This window comes from Python bivittatus, unplaced genomic scaffold (assembly GCF_059951505.1).
Source record: "Python bivittatus isolate LINGU-HERP-01145 unplaced genomic scaffold, Pbiv_v1 ctg000700_np1212, whole genome shotgun sequence".
Classification (NCBI taxonomy): Eukaryota; Metazoa; Chordata; class Lepidosauria; order Squamata; family Pythonidae; genus Python; species Python bivittatus.
This window is the reverse complement of record NW_028277098.1, coordinates 54,359,930-54,380,666: the sequence shown is the minus strand read 5'-3', so window position 1 is coordinate 54,380,666 and position 20,737 is coordinate 54,359,930. Positions and strand designations below refer to the sequence as shown.

Sequence of the window (20,737 nt, the reverse complement as noted above, 5' to 3'; positions counted from 1 at the left end):
TGGTTTCAAGTAGCAGGTAAACCAGAAGAATTTGGGTGGCTCTAGTATGCAGACAGCTTCTGATCACCTGTTAGAAGGGAAATGGTGGTCTAATAGAAATAAGGACCATGTCATGGAGGCAGTGGGAGATCTAATTATCTGCTGAAATAAGTTCATCAAACATATCCTGGAAAATGTCACCAGCCCGTGCCCTTTAGCTTCTTTTTTGTTTCCCCAAAAAAGCAGACTACAAATATTGGAAATAAGTATTAGCGAAAAGATTCAGTCTAACCTGGTTTGGCCTGTTGCAGTGGCAAAATAAAATGCGGCTCCATGTTTCATGCTCATTTTCAGAATCTTCTGTGGCCAGTGCCAAGCCTTTGCCAGGCACCAATGAGGAAGAAGAACCTGCCCTTATGACAAGACAGAAGAGACATCCAGATCTAAGTGAAGGCCAGGCCATTGCCAGTGTGATCATCTACCGCACCCTGGCAAGTCTGCTTCCAGAGCAGTATGACACAGATAAAAGGAGCCTAAGGTAATGCCTGCCTCACACCTGCACGCATAAATGTATTAGTAGAGAGTGTAGAACTGTTCGGATCACAATGCTTGTATTTTATTCCAGTTCTTCTTTGAGGGTGAGGGTTTTCCATATTGTTTACGGAAAGGGTTGTTGAAACTCCAATAGCTTCATGATTCTCTGGTTCACAAAATAGGGAGCATGGCTGTTGTTATTTGCCTGGCTGACTTTGTCTAGTTTTAGAAACAAAGCAGGACAAATCCTGGTTAGTACTTGGATGAGATGGGGGACGCGGTGGCGCAGCGGCTTAATGACGCTGAAAGTTGCTGGCCAGAAATGGTCGACGCTTCAGCGGTTCGAGTCCAGCCTTCGCGTTAAACAGGGTGAGCTCCTGTTTCCTCCCCAGTTCCTGTCAACCCAACACTTCGAAAAAAACTTACGTGAGTAGATAAATGGGGACTCTCACTCTGGTAGGAGGAAAAATGCTGGCGGCGCCTTGCAAAAAAGGAGTTGGGAGCAGTTGCCGGTAAGCGCGAAAAACCGCGCGCGCCCGAAAAGGGCGCGAAGCAATGGAAACCCCGCCTCCTGCGCTCGCCAGCTGGGCTCTGCCCTAGGAAGGAGGCTCTGGCAAACCACTTCCGAAAAACAGTTGCCTTGAAAACTGCAAGGACTCGTCCAAGCAGTCACTGCAGGGTCAGCAATGACTGAGCGCAGGTAAAAAAAAAAAAAACTTGGATGAGAGACCACCAGGGAATACCAAGATTGGGAGGTTGAAAAAATATCCCCCAAAGCAATGGCAAACCACTTTCTGTACTGTTGCTAAAAAAAATAGCATATGGATGTAATCATGGAGTCTCCAAGAGTCAAGCCTGATTTGAAAGAGATTTTATTTTATTTTATGTGCTAGCAAATGTCTGGAAGCACTAAGTGAGGGACTAAGCAGAATTCAACTTTATACAGGGGTGAAACAGCGATTTAGGTAAATATATGCCCTGTTGTCATCACAGAGTCCCCAAGCGTCCTATCATCAACACCCCAGTGGTGAGTATCAGCATCCATGACAACGATGCATTGATGCAACGAGCCCTTGAGAAACCCATCACAGTGCAATTCCGGCTGTTGGAAACCGAGGAACGGACCAAGCCTATCTGCGTCTTCTGGAACCACTCCATCCTGTGAGATCTGTTTCCCAGTCAAAATGTTTGGGACTGGCATATATTGAACAGGGAGGGAACAATAGATATTTGTGTGGTTCTCAGGCTGACAGATTCACCTTGACTCTGCTGTTTTTCAGGGTCAGCGGGACTGGTGGCTGGTCAGCCAAGGGCTGTGAGGTTGTGTTCAGGAATGAGACCCATGTCAGCTGCCAGTGTAACCACATGACAAGCTTTGCTGTGCTGATGGATATTTCCCGCAGAGAGGTGAGACAAATAAGGACCCTACTTTTGAGAATGGGAGAATAGGGCAAGGGAGAATTCTGAAGAGAGAAGAACATAGTAGCAGAAATTAGGCTTTGGCCCCTTAAGGGTGGTAGACTCATAGGGCTGAGAACAGCTAATTAGGCCATCTAGTCCACTCCCTGCTCACTGCTGGAATTCAAGTCAAATAGGTATCTAGCCTCTGAACGTGTTCAGTGAAAGGGAATGTCCACTGTCAAATTGCTCTTACCTTAGGGAGACCAAATAATAACAGCTAAATTCACATTTTCATGGGTATCCATTAATAAATTCTCTGTTCCTCCCAGAATGGTGAGATCCTGCCCCTGAAGACCATCACGTATGTCTCCATTGCTGTGACACTGGGCAGCCTCCTGCTTACTTTCCTCTTCCTGGCTGGATTGCGAACTCTGAGATCCAATCAACAAAGCATCCGCAAGAACCTAGTGATAGCGCTATTTCTTTCTGAGCTCATCTTCCTACTGGGTATCAACCAGGCTGACCTGCCAGTAAGCACCTGTGTGGGTGGGAGGGAAAGGTCAGGGAACTCTACTAAAAAGATCAAGTTCATTGCCATTACCACATTTAGTAGTATCAATCCAATATTTCCCCACCCACCCAAAAAATCATACACTGCTATCTGGCATCAGTGCATCCTTCTTTGTCTGGGTGCCTTTGAGAGGCCAAGTAAACTGCCTTAAATTAACAGCAGCAGCTCCTGGAGATGTGGCTCAAAGATAGGGGATTAGGGTAAATATGTACCTTTCTAAATATACCGTGAAATAGTTCATTACACTTTGGTTTTTGTGCACATTTGGGACAGGTTTCCTAATTCTGCTCCTTTGTCTCTTTCCATGATAGTTTGCCTGCACCGTCATTGCCATCCTGTTGCATTTTCTGTACATGTGTGCCTTTTCCTGGGCATTGCTAGAAGCACTGCACATTTACCGCATGCTGAGTGAAGTGCGAGACATCAACTATGGCCCCATGCGCTTCTATTATATGGTTGGCTGGGGTGTGCCAGCATTCATCACAGGTGAGGCCTGCACTAAACATTGTATAATCTGGCTCACAGCCATGGTCATTCTGCGGCCATGATACTCTTTTGTGAAGCATATTTTAGTAAAGAGAAAATGGAAAAAGCATTTCCTTGCTCTGCTAACCTTGTAACAGACAACTGGGTCAATTTAAGCAGGATATAACTGGACTAACCTAAAACTGGAGCCTAAAGCTGGAGTGAACTGGCTTCAGCATTAATTAGATTAATGCTGTTCTGTCACAGTTCTTACAATTCCACCCTGCTGTCTGAGTAGATGAAATGATTAAGGACTTATATTTCCTCTTTGCTGATTGCTTTGTATGGCATTCTTCTTAGGACTTGCTGTGGGCCTGGACCCAGAAGGGTATGGGAACCCAGACTTTTGCTGGCTCTCCATCTATGATACACTGATTTGGAGCTTTGCTGGTCCCATTGCTTTTGCTGTTGCAGTGAGTAGAGAAGCAAGGGAATATGGGGAGGAAAGGCAAAAGGTCCACATTTGGCAGTATGGGGACAACTCTCTGGTTTCATAAGACTATTCTTGGTTTACATGAAGTGAAAGTTACAAATGCAGTGAGAAAAAAATGAGAGGTCTTTGCTTTAAGATGGGCATGGCAACCATTACTTTTCACAGAAATGCTTAGTTTTATTTACCCAATGGGTGCAAGGACTGCCTAGTTCTGTCATTTCACTCTGAGGAAGCTTGGAAAACAGTATTCTCACTGAACTGATTGAAGATGCAATGGAAGTCTGAGAAGCATTGCCCAGAACTGCAGCCCTTCCCCTGCTCCAGCAGGAACCTCAGATGATGGGTTACATGAGTTTCCCAATCAGTCATATAGTAGCTGTAGGACTCTTATAAAAGAGAAGTGATCTTTGCAAGACCAGAAAAGGGCATTGCCGAGGAAGAGGGACTGATACAGTATCTAAGATATTCCAGGTTTGGGAGGAGATGCTGTTAGCCAGAGAGAAGTTTAGTACTAATCTTTTCCCTCTTTCATTCTACAGATGAGTGTTTTCCTCTATGTCCTGGCCACCAAGGCCACTTGTGCTGCTCAACAGCAGGGTTTTGAGAAGAAGGGGACAGTGTGAGTCTGGTATTGCTCATGCACAACTGCTCTTTTCACCTATTATGAATACTTAACTGTCCTCCCATGTCCCTGCATTGTGATTTCTACTTTTCTGATGCCATGTGCTTTTCCTCTGATTTGTCACCCTTATTATTATCTCCATTTTATTGCACCCTACTAGCTCATTATTTCTGCTGAGTTCCGTTTTCTGACCTAACACTGTTATATTCCAATAGTCAATGCTTCCAGTATTTTTGTTGGAATTGTGGGATCAGTCCTACATACATAGTATAGCAAAATCAGCCAGGACATACTCCAGGACCAGCAGACAGAATCAGGAGCTTATTCATAAGTAATATTCTATCCATGAGGCTAGGGATTGCTGTGTGGGAGAGACCACACTGACTATGCTCCTTCTCTACTATAGCTCCGGTCTACGGTCGGGCTTCATCTCCCTGCTGATAATGAGTGTCACCTGGTTGCTGGCTCTGCTGTCCATTAACAGTGATGCCATCCTCTTCCACTACCTATTTGCGGGCTTCAACTGCCTCCAGGTAATTTGGGTATAACGAGATAACACAATAGCATACACTGGTGTGGAATCTCCCCAAACCAGTCACATTTGCTCAGTAATATTGATCTATTATCAAGTCCCCCAGTTAAGTTTTGTTTTTACCATTTTTCCCTTTCCTCCAAGGACTTGTTTATCTCAATTTCATTCAGTAATATAAATTGAGGAATCAGGCCGAACTTAATTTTGGAGGATTTCATGTGGCTTCTTGAGTATGATTGACCTCTGTGTGGCAATTGGAGCAAAGGAGCATGCAAGTTCTCTTGGTCATGATACTGTATCAGGCATAGCAGGCGTACTCCAAATAGCAGGGGGAGAGGAGTCAGTTTTTTCAGTGGGTTGGGGTCTTTTAAAGGATGAAAGAGTTCTGGAGGTGTTCTGGGAGACGCAAACAGAATCTATGTGGCACTTGGACTGCGTGTTTTATACCTTTGGAGTAAATAAATTCTTACGTACTTGAGCTCTTTGGCTCTCAAAACGATTAAGTTCTATGGAACAACAGGATTTTAATTTCTGTTAGTATATGTAGAATTAGTTATTTTGCTTCTCTCTGTTGCTCCAAATACTTTGATGTGTATAGATTTCATACAAGTTGTCTAATACTGTAATGCTGTGTCAGACATCTCTTCTGATAAATAATTAGGAAATGATGGTTTAAAATAGGATTTGTATCTAAATTATTGCTCTCTAAATTATAATAGAAACATGCAAAAATGTCATTTTTTTTCTTTTTTTACAACTGCTGTTGTTTTCCTAAGGTAATATCTACCAGAGCAAGAAATGTCTTATTAATAAAAGCAGCAGTTATTCTCAGTTTAGAAATTGGTGAAGCCCAGTCAAATCATAAGGAGTTTAATAAAACTTTTTGCATTTTTTAAGAAGAAAAACATTACTGCTTATGAGTGGGAAGAAATATATGGAACAAAAGTAATAGGACCATTAGGATTGAAAATAGAAAGCAAGGCCTGCAAATTAGGTTACTGGCTTCCCCTTAATGCTGTTGGAAAGCCAGTGTGGAGCAATGGTTAAGGTACTGAACTAGTACCAGGAGATCCAGGTTCAAGTACTCCTTTAGCCATGGAAACTCCCTGGGTGGCTTTGGGCTAGTCATTCTCTCTCTCAGCCCAACCTATCTCACAGAGTTGCTATCGTGGAGATGCAGTGGAACAAGATCCCCACAGATGCTGCCTTGAGCTCTTGAAGGAAGAGGAAGATATAAATCTAAGAAATAAAAAAATAAACATCATAAAGCTTGGAAGCCATGAGGTTGCCATTCAGTACTTATGCTCTCATTGTTCCATAGGGACCCTTAATCTTTCTCCTCTGTGTCATCTTGTGTAAAGAAGTGAGGAGAGCTCTCAGATCTATTTGTGGAAAGAAGCACAGCACTGATCCTACACTTACCACCAAATCTACCTTGACAGCGGTGAGTATTTCAAGGAGCTTTCTTTCCTAGGATCATCGAGGGCATATAATGCATTTGAGCAGAAAACATCAGGTATTTTGTTGCAGAGTTTGACACTGATCTTAAAAGGCAAATCAAACAAAACATTGACCCGGAGTTGGCATTTTGCTCCAGTTCAGAAATTTAACTCAAATTCTATATCAAGAAATGACAATGAAGCCATTGGCAATGAAGCAAATATGCATATATTTGCATGTTTTGCCTAATTCATTCTCCTACTATTAGTATTATGGAAGGCACAAAAATGATGTAAGACATTGAAGCCAAATTATGTACGACCTCCAGGCCTGATCGCATGAGTGCCCGCATCTTTTCACAACCATCTGTATCACTTAAAACTGAGTAATTTCACAAAAGCTGAGATTCACAGGCTACATTCATCCCCAAATTTTATGTTACTCGGAACAGACGGCACACATAATATTCTGTGTCTCACTTTCAGATTGTCACAACAGGAAAAAGATGGGCTGGTTTCTTACAGCAAATATGAGTTTTGGCAACACATTCCGAGGAACAACTAGTGAATGCCTGTGCGAAGAAACATGCTGCTAGCATCGAGGAAAGAGATTTCTAGTATAAAGAGAGATGAATGTTCAAATAGATGAGACAAACTTGGCATAGTGGAAGTTGGGAGGTCCAGGACTAAGAGCTATGCTAGCGAAAAATGCTCAGTTCCTTAATCCAGTTGGTGAAAAGAAAAGAAATACATAAGGGGCTCCATTAAGTTAGCTCTTGCCTCTCCCCTGCTGTTAATTGCTCTCTCCCCTATTATTATTCTGATCTCAACAGGCTTATATCTGCAACAATACCTATGTGGATGGGCAATTGTACCATACGCCATTTGGGGACTCCACTGGTTCCTTGCATAGCACTGTCCGCTCAGGCAAGAGTCAGCACAGCTACATCCCTTTTGTGCTCAGGTAATGCTAATGCCAGGGCCAAGTGATGATTGCTAGTCCCTGCATGTGAAATAATCTAACAGTCCTTAATGAATGTGTAGGTATACATCAAAAATAAGGTACTTTTGATTAGAACACCCTTTATCCCCACTGTACAGGGACTTAGTTTATGTTTGGTCTGTTCCTGAGAACTGTATGTGATATACCTGAATCCTGCTAGCTGCCACCTGTCCTTAGTGTTGTGGAGGTAAGGAGACATGTAGCCCTCCAGATGATGCTGAAATACAGCTTGTGCTAATCCCAAACAGAACTGTCAATGAGAGATGCTAGAAATGTCTGAGAATGAGATAGAAAAAGTTGAGAGTCAATGGCTGGACTGTGCTAAATCATGTGTTCATTAGCAGTTCATTGCCTCTGATTGGGAAATTCTTTTTATTTAAAATATGCAATGCAGTGAATCCATTGAAACATATAAGTTATCACATTATTTAAATGCTATACTGATAGCATTTTGAGGCTTGTGTCTTTGTTCATTGATATTTCAAAGTTACACAAAGTATTTTTTGTTTGAGGATATTTCTTTCTAGGCTCTTCTTCATGGCCAGGTTAAAGTGCTACCCATCAGTCCTTGAGGCAGCAGAAAGCAATCTGGGCACAATATTTGATGCCCCCCACTGGCACTGCTTGTCCTCTACAGGTGTGATGCTGGCAAATTGTACTGTCTTTATTTACAGTGTATAGTGGGGATTCATGGATTCCCCTGGCTTTATTTCCCTTGCTCCTTACCAAATATCACCAAGTGGCAGGAAAATATCCATCACTTTCCTTAACATGGGCTGTGCTGGGGTGGTGTGTTTTGACAGGTGCATTCAAAGGTTGCTATTTGGAATAGCACTAAGATCTAAAAGAAGGACAATCAGCTGGTATCAACTGATCATTGGAATCCTTTTGAATACGTGTATACAGATACTTGTACTGAGCTAGGCTGATTGATGGGCTCCTTTTGGATAGAGTTTTAGTGCCATTCCAATGTGTGCCAAAGCTATGTTCAAACGCAGCTGAAACAATAGGCATGGGTAGACTTGTGCTGTGAAGCAGCAGAGGCAGAGCTATCCCTCTCTCCTTCTTTGCCATGCAGCTCAACACTGCTGCCACCACAAGTCAACTGTTGTTCAGGCTGATCCCAGTTTCCAGGTGGGGATTGATTTGCAGATTTGGTGGGAACGTGGGAGAAAGACTGCTTTGAAATAACTGGACTCTTGTGCTGCCCAAAGCAGAACAATGTATAGGCTGGAGGGAAGGGAACAAGCCCACACCAGCCAGAAGTGGCCAGTGAATGCCAGGCTGCCCTAGGGGAGGTCACCTGACTCCAACACTGATTGAATGGTTAGCTAAGCATATCAAGTTGCCCCCACAATAAAGCTGCCATGCTTTGTTGCCTACTTAAAGGGGAAAGCACTAGCATTGCTAAGGACAACTTTAAGTTACCTGAGATATGGGTTGGGAATGAGATAAAAGCAATTTCATGAGAACATGGCAGAAAAAAAAGTTTTCTGTGATATGTTTATGCCATAGTTATGTGCAAGGAGAGAAGCACTCTGTTTTTACCATGGAGAGGAGAACAGAACAAATACTAATCCTTCTGCATTTGTGAAATCAGAATAAGAAATTGCATCTTTTTAGGACTAGCACATAATAGGAATAGAGGGATGCCTTTTTTGTATTAAACAGTTAATGCAAGTCTATCAGAAGACATCATCTCTTGTCCTTAAGGTCATTTACAGCAAACACGCATGCCAAGAATGTATAATTTCTTTCCTGCCACCCTGGTATAAGTCTTGTTGTCTGCACTGTGGAATCTTGGTGGCTGTCAAATCCTCTGTTTTCTGCTCACAGGGAGGAGTCTGGCTTGAACAATAGCCAGGTACACATTGGGCCTGCCGATCCCAGTTCTTTGTTCCTGGAAGACAAGGATCAGAACAATGGTGAGAGGAGGAGAATTGGACAAGTTCTGGGCAGAACTGTCCACATTTCTGGGCTTATAAATTGCCTTCAGAGGATGGCATGTCCTATAATTTGCTTCTTAAAGTTATAATATAGCGTTTCTCATTTCCATATAGTCCTTTTCTTCTTTCTCCACTTCCTGTTTAAACTTCTTTAAACCCTCTGTGATTTTGGACACCTATGGTGATTACATGTGAACAAGAAATCCACAATTCCTCCTCCTCATATTTCTCAGAGTCTAGTCAAAATTAAATATGTGCGCTAGGCTGAGGATGCAGTAGGTCCCTAAAGCTGCAATTCAATATATTACATAGGATATCTGTAAATCCCATGGAACTCAGTGATAATATCTTCATAGAGTTGCACAGTAAATCTCTTTATTTGCTTTGCTGTGATAAAACTGCTTCTCTCTAAATGAGAAAGGCAGATTAAAATGATCACTGCCTTTGTTCACATGCAGAAATGGAGGCTAGGCCATGTGTGATATGGAGCTCCCTGTGTTTGTGGGACTTGTTTTGGTAAAGTGAATACTTGCCTTTTTCCATACACACTATTTTCTTTATTTAAATCATCCCAATCCTTATGAAGTTGCAATATTAGCCCTTCATAGTTAGAGAATCTGTATTTTATCGAGACACCAATCCTTTTTTTTAAATAAAAATTTTATTAAGTTTCAAACAAGAATAAAATACACAAAGACATCAAAAGAAAAGTAGAAAGAAAGAAATAGATAAAGAAATGTGAGGAAAAAAGAAAAAAGGGACGGAGAAAAAAACAGAAAAGAAAAGAACAATTTCCTACTTTCTTCAGTACAGTTATAAGTAAAATAATACATTAACTTCTTACTCAAGTAATATCAATAAAACACAATATTTCTATAGCAAAAACAATTCTAAATATCAAATCTCAAAGTCAAAATTTCATTTCTTTCAGTTACAAGTAAAAATCCCAAAAGTAATTTCTAAATAGAAACAAAGTTAAAGAAATTTATACAGACATGTTATCCCGAGGACCTTACCAATATTTGAAGTATCAGTTAGTCTATCGTTATTAAACACCTAAATCTATTTATTTTCTATAACAATAAAATCCATAAACGTTACCATACAATCCCAACCCAAGAATAAATTCCAGTATTATCAATCCAAACTCATAATTTGTACATTTTAACCTTAGTCCCATAAGTCCACTTTAAATTCCTTTTTCTTCTTTTCAGGGAGCAGCTTGACATTTAATCTTTTTTCTTCAAGTGAAATCTCAAGTAGTAGTTCCTCGTCACTTTGTCCTTTTTTACTATCAAAGACATCTTCAAAGGTTTAGTACGTCCTTCTTGCACATCCAGAAAGAGAAAAATCTCCGAAATACTCTTCTGCTTTATGGTCTGGATATTATCAAAAAAGATTTCAGTTGTAATTTTGGGCTTTATAAAGAACTCATTATCTCCAGGCTCAAAATAAACTAAATCATCCAGCCCTCCATCCAGATCCAGATCTCTTATTCCAGTTTTCTGTTCTGAAGATTGCCTTATTTCACACCATGTAACATCATCAATAATCTTATTTTCAATATCCAATTTTGTTTGCAAATCAATATCACTATCAAATTTGTCTAATTTTTTCTCAAAGGCTTCAAATTTAGTTTCTGTCACTGGTAGAATTCTAGTAGTGAGATCTTCCATTAAATGTGTAAGTGTCTTTAAATTCCCTTTGCTGAACTGCAGTCATAACAAGCCTTGGAGACAGAAAAAAAAATGGGTAAAAAGCAAAGTACTTTTGGCTGGTGTGGGTCTTCCGGGCTGTGTGGCCGTGTTCTGGAAGTTTTGTTTCCTAACGTTTCGCCAGCACCTGTGACCGGCATCTTCAGAGTGCAGAAGCACAGACAGGAACAGTTCTCTCTGTGCCCAGGGTGATGTGACCCTTCTGTGGGTATTTATAGAGATCTGGGTGGGGGGGGGGGTTGGGTTACTGAGTGGCTGCTTGTTTTGGAGTCAGCATCTGTGTGTATTTTCCTGGGGATTAGGCAGGGTTTTTTCTTCTACTGAATTGTTAACGAGGGGCTGCTGGGGGTGATTAGCAAGTTCATTGTGTGAACTGTTCACACGTCCTGGTGGTTGAGCTGAGTTCGTTGACCTTTTGCAGGCTGTATTTTTCAGGATTGGTAGCCAGGTTTTGTTGATTTTTAGACTCTCCTCTTTTTTATTGAAACTGTGCTGGTGTTTGTGAATCTCAATGGCTTCCCAGTATAGCCTGGTATAGTGGCTGTTGGTGTTGTCCAGTATCTCTGTGTTTTCAAATAGGATTTTGTGTCCAGTGTGCTTGAGAGCATGTTCAGCTACTGCAGATTTTTCTGGTTGCTGTAGTCTGCAGTGTCTTTCGTGTTCTTTGATCCTGGTATGGATGCTGCATTTTGTGGTCCCGATGTATACTTGCCCGCAACTGCATGGTATGCGGTATACTTCTGCGGCGGTGAGAGGATCCCTTTTGTCTTTTGCTGATTTTAGCACTTCTTGTACTTTTCTGGTGGGACTGAAGATTGTTGGGAAATTGTGTTTTTCCATCAGTTTTCCCATGCGGTCTGTGACCCCTTTGATATAGGGCAGAAATACTTTGTTGGTGGGTGGCTGTTTTTCTTCTTCAGTCGTATGTTGCTTTCTTGGTTTGATGGCTCTTTTTATTTCATTTTTGGAGTAGCCATTCGCTTGTAGGACCCAATTAAGGTGGTTAAGTTCAGAGTTTAGGAATTGGGTTTCGCAGATCCAATTGGCACGATCCATGAGGGTTTTGATAATGCCTCTTTTCTGACGTGGGTGGTGGTTGGAGTTTTTGTGTAGGTACCAGTCTGTGTGGGTGGGTTTTCTGTAGACAGAAATGTGATTTTCTGGATTTTTTCCCCCATTTTGTCTCTCATAGTTGAGGTATACCTATGATGAAAATTACAGGCCTCTCTCATCTTTTTAAGTGGGAGAACTTGCACAATTGGTGGCTGACTAAATACTTTTTTGCCCCACTGTATTCTGTGACTGTTTTAAGTGCATCCGAAAACAATCTGTTAATCCAATAGTAGTTCTCCAGCAGTATCATATCAAATCTGGCCCAAATAAAGTGAGGTCAGATTAGACTTGATAATACCATATATCCATCTTGAAATTCAGCACATCCTTGTGGCATTATTAGAAGGCAAAGGTGAGATATTATAGACTGAGTTTGCACAAAAATACATATGCAAGAGAACAGTTTAATCACATGCTAAAATCTCCTGGTTTTTGAACATGGTTCTTAAATCACCCATTGGGACTATTAAATACCTGGCATGAAAAGCAGGTTGTATGTCCTAGACAGACATCTCTTTTACCCTCATAGGGGATATGCTTTGGTATGAATTGAGAGTGGAGAACAGTTGGGGGAAGAATGGATGCACTACTAATGCACTAACTCTGATTACTATTTCTCTCTCCCCCTGTACCTTTTGGCCATAGAACGTGATACTGATTCAGACAGTGACCTCTCTCTGGAGGATGACCAGAGTGGTTCCTTTGCTTCCACCCACTCCTCAGATAGTGAGGAAGATGAAGAATTTCCTAAGGAGCCCTGCTGGGAAAACCTACTGTGCCCTAACAATGAGAAGCTACCAGTGCACAATACTCCAAAGGGTAATGCGTTGGGCAACTCCAAGAATATCTGAGCCCTCACTAAAATTGTAGGATGGAATAGACCAGATCAGAATTTACCTGATTTACAAAGAAGTTTCAGCTCATCTTCATTATTCTGGAATTTCTGTGATTGTGTGGTGGAGACCATTGCTACAGTGATTCCAGGGAATTTGACACTTGAGTAAGGTGTAATCAAGTTCAGTTGCTGTAGGTTACAGATGCTTTAAAACTATGCAGAATTCTTTGTCAGTTGAGATAAAACAGATATAATCTCAGTTATATTCAGAGCAAGATTATTTCATAATGCAAACTGTCTTATTGTTAGTTCTTCCCTGTCCATTAAAACTCTAATTTACCTTAATCCTCAACAGTGGCACTGATGCCTCTTTCTCCTACTAAAGAGAGCTGATATAAGCATGTAATGTTATGACAAAGGGAGAGAAGGAAACCCCACAGAGCATGCTCACAGAATAGTGAAGACAGGACAAAACTACTTCTTCAGTGTAGTTTTTCTCTGGGTCTGAGCATGCATTTTTATATCAGTTACATCTCCTTGGGCAGTGGCTTTTCCTCAGCTCTCTTAATGTGGCCATTAAAGTCAGGCGAGCAGAACAGATACAGGGACAAGCATTGAAATCCATGCTCTTCTTCTGCTTTCTCAGTAGATAATGTCTCTGGACCTGGAAAACCTTACTGGCCGGGTGACTTTGTGACCACTGCCAGTGAAAGTGATGGCCATCTCGGCTCAGAGTCACTGCGAGTAGAGCCAGTGGGCAAGAACGACCGTCTGGGATTGACAGAAGAGCTGGCCAGAGAGAATGGGGAGGGCATCTTGGGCTCACTGCCTCATCCCACTGCTCAGCCCCAGAAAGGTAAGAAAGTTAGATTCTGGGAACTGTAACACCCACTTGCCTGTTTTACTCTTTCAATGTCCTTTCGAATTGTATCAAATACCCAGTTGCATTTTGCAACTGCTCTTAATATACAGTAGTGAATTCAGCATCTTGAGTCTCTCAAATCAGATAAATATGGATTAAGATAAGTATATGGTGTATGTGAATTGTGAGAATGAATATAAATAATTTATTTGCCTCTGGAAAAAACAAAAAAATGTACAAAATGTTTTGTAAACAAGCATAATCTCTTGTTTGACATACTAGTACAGAATTTAGCTTTATAGGAGATGACCTTTTAATGTCCCTGATCAAAGAATCTAATTGTGTGTTACTCTTTGGTGTTCAGCCATGATTGGAACATGATTGAGCATATGATTGGGCATATTGAAAGCACTGGGAACAGGCTGTTCCTCTGCAAAGTTTAAATGCCTCTTGGAATCTTGTACACACAGTATAAGCAGTTAATAATGAAAAAAAAAGAGCTCAATTTCCAGTATATTTTTAATTCAAATATAAAGATATTAAATTTGAGCATCACAGTAATTCAGTTATAGGGCATAAACAGCAGGGCCTATTGATACATATTAAGGAATACAGTAGTGGTTATGATTCAGTTTTTTTGAATAAAAACTAGTTTTCATTGGGCAGAAATAATGTGTCATTGCAGCCTTTGGTGAGAAAGCTCCACAATACTAACTTACAAGAACTTATATGCATTTTACAGATAAGCTGGCATTGGCAATTCTTGTAAAGTTAAAGATTGCACTGAGATGAATTTTCTCCAAGTTACCAACTTAGAATTGAGACAAAAATCTTTTCTGCTTGCTCTAAGACCCTGCTACCAGATGGGCCTAAGACCTAATGCAGACTTCAGCCCTTTGATAAAGAAAATACATAAAACCAGATAATTTTCAGTTATGAGTTTCAAGACTGTTTTAATTTACTGAGATTATTGGATTCTGAGTGCCTTTAAGCCAGTGTTGTCCAAACTTGGCCACTTTAAGATGAGTGGACTTCAACTCCCAGAATTCCCCAGCCAGCATGGCTGGCTGGGGAATTCTGGGAGTTGAAGTCCACTCATCTTAAAGTGGCCAAGTTTGGACAACACTGCTTTAAGGTTTATTTATGAAAATGGGCCACAGCTCTGCTTTTTGTTTTTTAAGAGTAGAACATAACCGAGCCCATACCACTATCAGGAAAGACAAGCAGTCAGACCCTTTGGCCTTAATTTAGTCCCTGCAGCAAGGGATGTTTTCTTTGACTCTGAATCTTCTGCCCTCAGGCATTTTAAAGAAGAAGTACTTGCCACCCATCAGCGAGAAGAACAGCATCCAGCGTATCCATAACAAGCTCTCCAGCTGTCGCTCAGGGATGGTATCATTGCATGGTTCTTCGGGGAGTGACGGCAGCCGTGGGGGTGGGGCACCCCGACCCCGACAGACCCTACAGGAACAGCTCAATGGCCTTACACCTATCACCATGAGCATAAAGACTGGCACAGTGGATGAGGACTCTTCAGGCTCTGAGTGAGTATGGCTGTGCCTTCTCCTTGCTAGCCTATTTTGGTTGCTTGTGTGTGTGAACCTGCTGCCTCTGTGAAGCCCCTTGCCCATGCCAGATCTGGTGCTTCCAATCTTTCAGGGCTCGTATTTTGCTATATTTCATTTTTGTCCCACTTTATTCCCAGGCTGTGCCTTTAAAAACAATGTCTGTCTATTACAGTTCCTTAGATTCTTCCTGACTTACATGTTATAAGAATCTTTTAATTCCACTGACCTTGTGGGGAGGGTTTCCATTCTTGGAGAAGATATTTCTCTGGCTTCTGGTTCAGAATATAACCCCTTAGCCCAATCTGGATATAGCTGAATGTGAAAGGCACTGATGCAGCCATCTCCTCCTTTGTGGATTTTAGGTGGGAAAAGGAGTTTTTGAAGGAAAGCCCAGGGTTACCCTGCAGCTTGCCCAAGGGGTGGAGGAGCATTTCAGAGTTAAAGTCCCTGAGAAGTACTGAGCTGCTCCTGTGAGATGCTATGGGACTCAATCAAAGTAGTATCTTCAACAGCGTGAAGGGGGAATTGGGGATACTACCCTGTTCTAACTTCTTCCTGAGCTCTCTGGCACTAACCCCCTTCTCCTCCTCCTCTCCTCCCTTTTCTGTTTCTTGTTCTCTCACCTCTCGCTTCAATCGCCCAGATTTCTGTTTTTTAATTTCCTCCATTAACACATGAGCCCCAGGGGGGTGCTTTGCTCAAACCTGCTCATGACCACACTCATGTGTTTGTGTTCCCCCTGTCCTGTCTCGCTTTGTGTTTGATCACTGAGCAGGAGCGATGAAACCTCAATCTGATGTCGCATGCACCAGACTCTCTTTCTCTCTCTCGTGTTTGGCCAGTCTGGGAGCCAGGATTGTTCTCAAACCACAGCGAGGAAAGTTGTCTCCATCAGCCCGGCCTGGCCCAGAGAGCTGGACCCACTGTATGTAGTGCCAAATGAAAAGTGACCTGCCCCCCACCCCCCGGGGGGAACAGCAGGTTCCAGGAGGCGGACCTAGTTGAACAGATGCACTTTGGATCATTCTAAAATGGACTGAAAGAACACAAACTTGACCACCTCCAAGTCTTCAGGGATTTTCATGCTTTGTTGCCCAGTCTGGAAGTGCTGCGTGTCTGGAATATATATATTTTCTTTATCTATCAAAATTGGTCTGGGGGAGCCTCAGCAGCCACCACATGTTTGGGCCTCTGGAAATGTATTACTGTGCAGATGTTTTCATTGCATATTTGACAATGGGGTGGAGCTAGGGGCCAATGTGCTTGAAGATGGCTGCAACTAGGAGCCACTAAGAACTGTAAGTTTTGACTTGAGTGACAGATCAGGATTGGCCCAGTTTTGGAGGACACCGTGCTGGGCTTCTCCTAGGATGGAGGGAAATAGCACCTTTTGAATTAAAGCTGGAGGGTGCAGCAGACCTGGCTGTGCAGAGGACTGTGTGAGACCTATGCTAGACATTCCTTAAGGACCACAGCTGGCTTTGCATTGAATCTGGAGGCCCCAACCCAGGGGCCTCCCTCTGCAATATATGTGTGTGTAAGTGCCACGGTCATGCTTTTTTCTGATCCAGCAGCGAGCATTTAAACACACCTTCCAAGGTGCAATTGAAGCATATTTAATCCAGGGTGCATTTCAGTCTCGGGCTGTCTGGCACATACAGAAAAATAGGAGTCTGACATCTTGGTTTTGCCATACTAAGCAATTATAGAATAGGAAAGGAATTTATCATCATCCAAATAGCTTTTCCAGGATACTATGTAAGTACATAGCTGTTCCGCAGGACAGCAGCTAGTACCACCTGCACTTTTTTGGCCTAAGGAAAGTTTTTAAACATGTTGAATGAAATAGTAGGTTTGTTCCAGAAACCCAGAGCCATTTCCCCAGGATGTTCATCGCCATCATGCTGCCTACATTCATGGACTGTACAGTTTAGCGTCAGCTGTGGATCTTGTTCTTCTCTGGCACGTTGCTTACTCCAGCCTTGGTGCTTCAGATTGCAGTGGGATCAGGGACACAGGACCAGTATATCCACTGGCTTCAATGGAAATGTTCCTCTTTGGATCACGAAAATTACTTTCTAACTGCTTTGTTTGACAGCCACTTCTCCAAGCTCAGCCCACCATTCCAGTAACTTGGCCCCATCAGAGTGCTCCAAGAGGCAGCCCATCAGGTGTTGAGCACCATGGGTGTGGCCTGCTGAGCCATCAGTCCATGCTGCAATTATTTTCGTAGAAAATGACAAAAAGAAAAAAGTCCCGCCTCCCGCTCCTCCCAGCCAGTTAGCACGTGTTTCCCTGTTGCTACTGTGGCTGGAGCAGGAACGCTGCCTTGATGTCTCCCCAAAGCGCCTGGCTCTCATGCCAACAGGTTGCTGCCTTTCTGCCTCAGAAGCCTTCATTTTTTTCTACACTCAGCCAAGCCTGATGCCTGCTCATAATGGGGATTTTCATGCTGGTCCTTTTGGAAAGTACTTTTTTTATAATGTTCACTGGGAAAGAGATTTTTCTGCTAAGGGAGAGTGGGAAGAGGGGGGCAGCTTGGGGAGGGTGAAGGCACTGTTATTTTGATGTGTTTTTATTATTATTATTATTAATTATTATTTTTATTTGACCATTGCTGAAGGATGTTCTAATTTAAATAGCTGAAAAGCCCTTGGGGTTATGCTTTGTAGCAATGTTAAATCTTGTTAGCTGGGGTGCAGAAACTGATGCGCTTTATTGACTTAAGCCAAGGTTTGCACAATAAGGAATTAATTGGGACTTGACTGTTGTCATGGCCTGGCTTGTCAAAGAAAGTAGTTCTGAAAATTAGGCTTTTCTTTTCAACACCTCTAGAAATATTGGCCATTGCTGTTTAGCCTTTTGTGGCCTCTGTACTTGCCAATTCCAAAACCTTTCTTGGAATGTTTTGACGTATAGAATGTGATTCTCTGAAATCTGTATAACATCAACTTGGCACTGCAGTGGCATCTACAATGCTAAGTAGGTGGCAGGGGATGAAGACCAGCCTCTTCAGTGTATGGATTGATCTAGTACTGTGTTATTTCCATTGAGTGTTCCTTCTGAACCATTTGGCTTTAGCTGGTTAAGTGAAATGAGACTCCCCTCTCCCCCCAAGTCTGTACAAAAGAAGAGCCATTTGCCCAAGTTCTACCTGGAGGCTGTATTGCTGTTGTGTTCAACCCCATTTTGGTCAACTTCTGCTGCTCATATTGAAGCAAACTGGAGATACACATGGAAATAAGATTCAGCTGGGCAGGAACTAGTTTGGCTTCCTAATATATGGCTTGCTGCAGTTATTCCAGGACAAAGGAATATTTAAAAAACCACAGGACTTCCCATGTTGTCCTAGAAGCGTTTCCCCTCACAACCCACAGGTGAATGCAAAATGGTAAGCGATGCTTCCAAATGCAGGAAATGGGACACACTCTTGGCCATCCCATACCTATAATAGCTTTTCTCAGCCCTGTGCTGTTCAGATGTGTCTGAACTACAAGTCCCATTGTCCACAACCAGTAGGATCCATTAGTTATACAAACTGAGGGTTGTTGGATGTAGTCCAATACATATGAAAGGCATTGACTGGGGAAGGCCAACTCAGAATGCAAACATATCCCTACAATTAGAGTAAGCAGATCAGAAGAAAAAGTCACTAGGACAAGAATGGCCTTCCAGATGTTACTAAGTTATGGTTCTAAGCAGCTCCAGCCAGCCTGGCCAATGTGATAAAAGCTGGGAATTGTTCAGCAGTATTTGGAGGGCTACAGATTTCTTACTGCTGGACAAGGAGAAGCAAATCAAGACGGCTTCCCTCTCAAATTGCCACCTATAAAGGTGAAGGCTAGTTAATTCCTGAATATCTTTATTCTGTTCTGGTATGCTGAATGAAGATTGGAAGGAAAGATCAATGGCTACTCTACAGTGTCTTCCATAAAGCCCCACCCCTGCATAAAAACACTGAAATTATATTCGTCTCCAGCCAACATTGGATTATGTTTTCTGTCAGGGCTCCATTACAGGCAGCTATCAAACAAATGAAGCCTTGGGAAATTTTCCTTATTGGAAACACCTTCACTTACTATATTTTGGCTTCCCTGAAACCATTCAAAGTATTGGATTTCTACCAGAAAAAAGCACTGGTAACCTGCTCCATCATCCTAACCCCTAGAGTACCTCTAATGCTGAGTTTTTAGACTGTAAGTCAAATGCACAAAATAGCCTACAATAACTTCCTATGCAAAATCTTTCTTATATGGCAAATCCATTAATTGAAACAAACTTGAAAGCAGTGGTAGTAAAGGATTCAAAAGCTCTCTGCAGCAGCGGTGACTTCCAGGGAAAACAGTCTTTCCACCTATTCCTGTGCCAGGTGGGACGGAATTGGAGGGGGAAGGTGCGCCACTCCATTCATGACCAAGGAAGTGTTAAATCTTAACTGTATCAAAGACTGAGAAACTGTCTTTTATGGGGAGCTTGATGTGAAGAGTTCAGCTTTTGCTTCATCACTGCAGCCAATTAATCTTTTAGTGTCTATCTGCTGTCTATAAAGAGCTAATTAGCTGTTTTACCTGTGGAAAGGATGTATTTGACATGTCTGCTTTTTAATTTATTATTTTTTAAAGATGTATATGCATATATTTACAACTGAGCACACCTTTCATTTCCTAGGCAATAAATCGCCACCGCCATTGTCCAGACCTAAGCATATGCCATTGTAGGTTCAAGGTTCTTGTCTTCTAATATGAGTTCCCATTGATTCAATCCATCCTTTTCCTCTTCACTAGCTAGTAAAGTCATTTCCAACAGCGCTCAGCTAAAGCCATGTACAGTTGTTTCCATAGTCTTGAGTAGCTGTGATGCATGCAGATATTCAAGAAATAAATGCTTTCTTGTCACAGCCTCATCAAGCTGAGCTGGAAACGGTAGTCTTTAAATTTCTGCTTGGCAAACAGCTGTTGAAGTTGGTGGAATATTGTCAGGGAAACAAATCATACTTTTCCTTGAGAAGCCCAGTTTGGTGGAAGGGGAAAGCATAGGAAAAGAGCCCTGATGGTTTAATTCTTTGGAGGAACAAAATGGCTTTCCTAATTCTGAATGTGTTGCAGGCTCTTCCTTTGATATAAATATCTCAAGTGTACAGGGAGGGTTCTTAATGTAAATATAATAGAGTTCACCTCCTTTTCCTAAATAATAAAACCATAGTTCCATGTAGGTGGCTCCATTTCAATGCTTTGTCCATATCTTTGCTAGAAAATTGAGTAGGGAAAGGGAAGACCAAGAACCTGAATTCAGTAGGAAGAACTGAAGCTATTACATTTCCTTGCTATTGGGTAGGGGTATTGTGAAAGAGAATCTAGATTATTTCTCTTCCAATAAGCTGTAACAAATATATAGGGAAATGACCCCTAGCTCTGATGTTAATGATTTACCAATCACGAGAAATTCTTAATCTCTGTGGAAACATGACGGGTCACTGCAGATTTTATAATTCATCCAGCTTTTGTCTGCTATGCTAAAATGTACAAGGTCTATCTGGGGAGCTTCCATTAATAGTATCAAAATGGGACAAATGTCAAACTGCTGTTGCTGAAAAAGGAATTACAATATTGGTTCTCATCTCCCTGAATGAGCACTGATCACCAAGGAGGTAATAATGGAA

At 41.9% G+C, this 20,737-nt stretch overlaps 1 protein-coding gene across 1 annotated transcript in view; it reads left to right on the top strand.

The window, feature by feature from the left end:
• Positions 1-20,549, top strand: part of CELSR2 (cadherin EGF LAG seven-pass G-type receptor 2) — a 99,094-nt gene extending 78,545 nt beyond the window's left edge. Inside the window, exons 21-35 of the mRNA XM_088153475.1 lie at positions 334-517; positions 1,507-1,674; positions 1,794-1,920; positions 2,244-2,444; positions 2,797-2,971; positions 3,311-3,423; positions 3,983-4,062; positions 4,472-4,598; positions 5,919-6,041; positions 6,870-7,000; positions 8,876-8,964; positions 12,459-12,632; positions 13,295-13,504; positions 14,811-15,054; positions 15,921-20,549. Coding sequence (XP_088009601.1) covers positions 334-517; positions 1,507-1,674; positions 1,794-1,920; positions 2,244-2,444; positions 2,797-2,971; positions 3,311-3,423; positions 3,983-4,062; positions 4,472-4,598; positions 5,919-6,041; positions 6,870-7,000; positions 8,876-8,964; positions 12,459-12,632; positions 13,295-13,504; positions 14,811-15,054; positions 15,921-16,011 — 2,237 coding nt within the window. The 3' untranslated portion in view covers positions 16,012-20,549. The remainder of the gene's footprint in view (positions 1-333; positions 518-1,506; positions 1,675-1,793; positions 1,921-2,243; positions 2,445-2,796; positions 2,972-3,310; positions 3,424-3,982; positions 4,063-4,471; positions 4,599-5,918; positions 6,042-6,869; positions 7,001-8,875; positions 8,965-12,458; positions 12,633-13,294; positions 13,505-14,810; positions 15,055-15,920) is intronic.
• Positions 20,550-20,737: the final 188 nt, after the last annotated feature.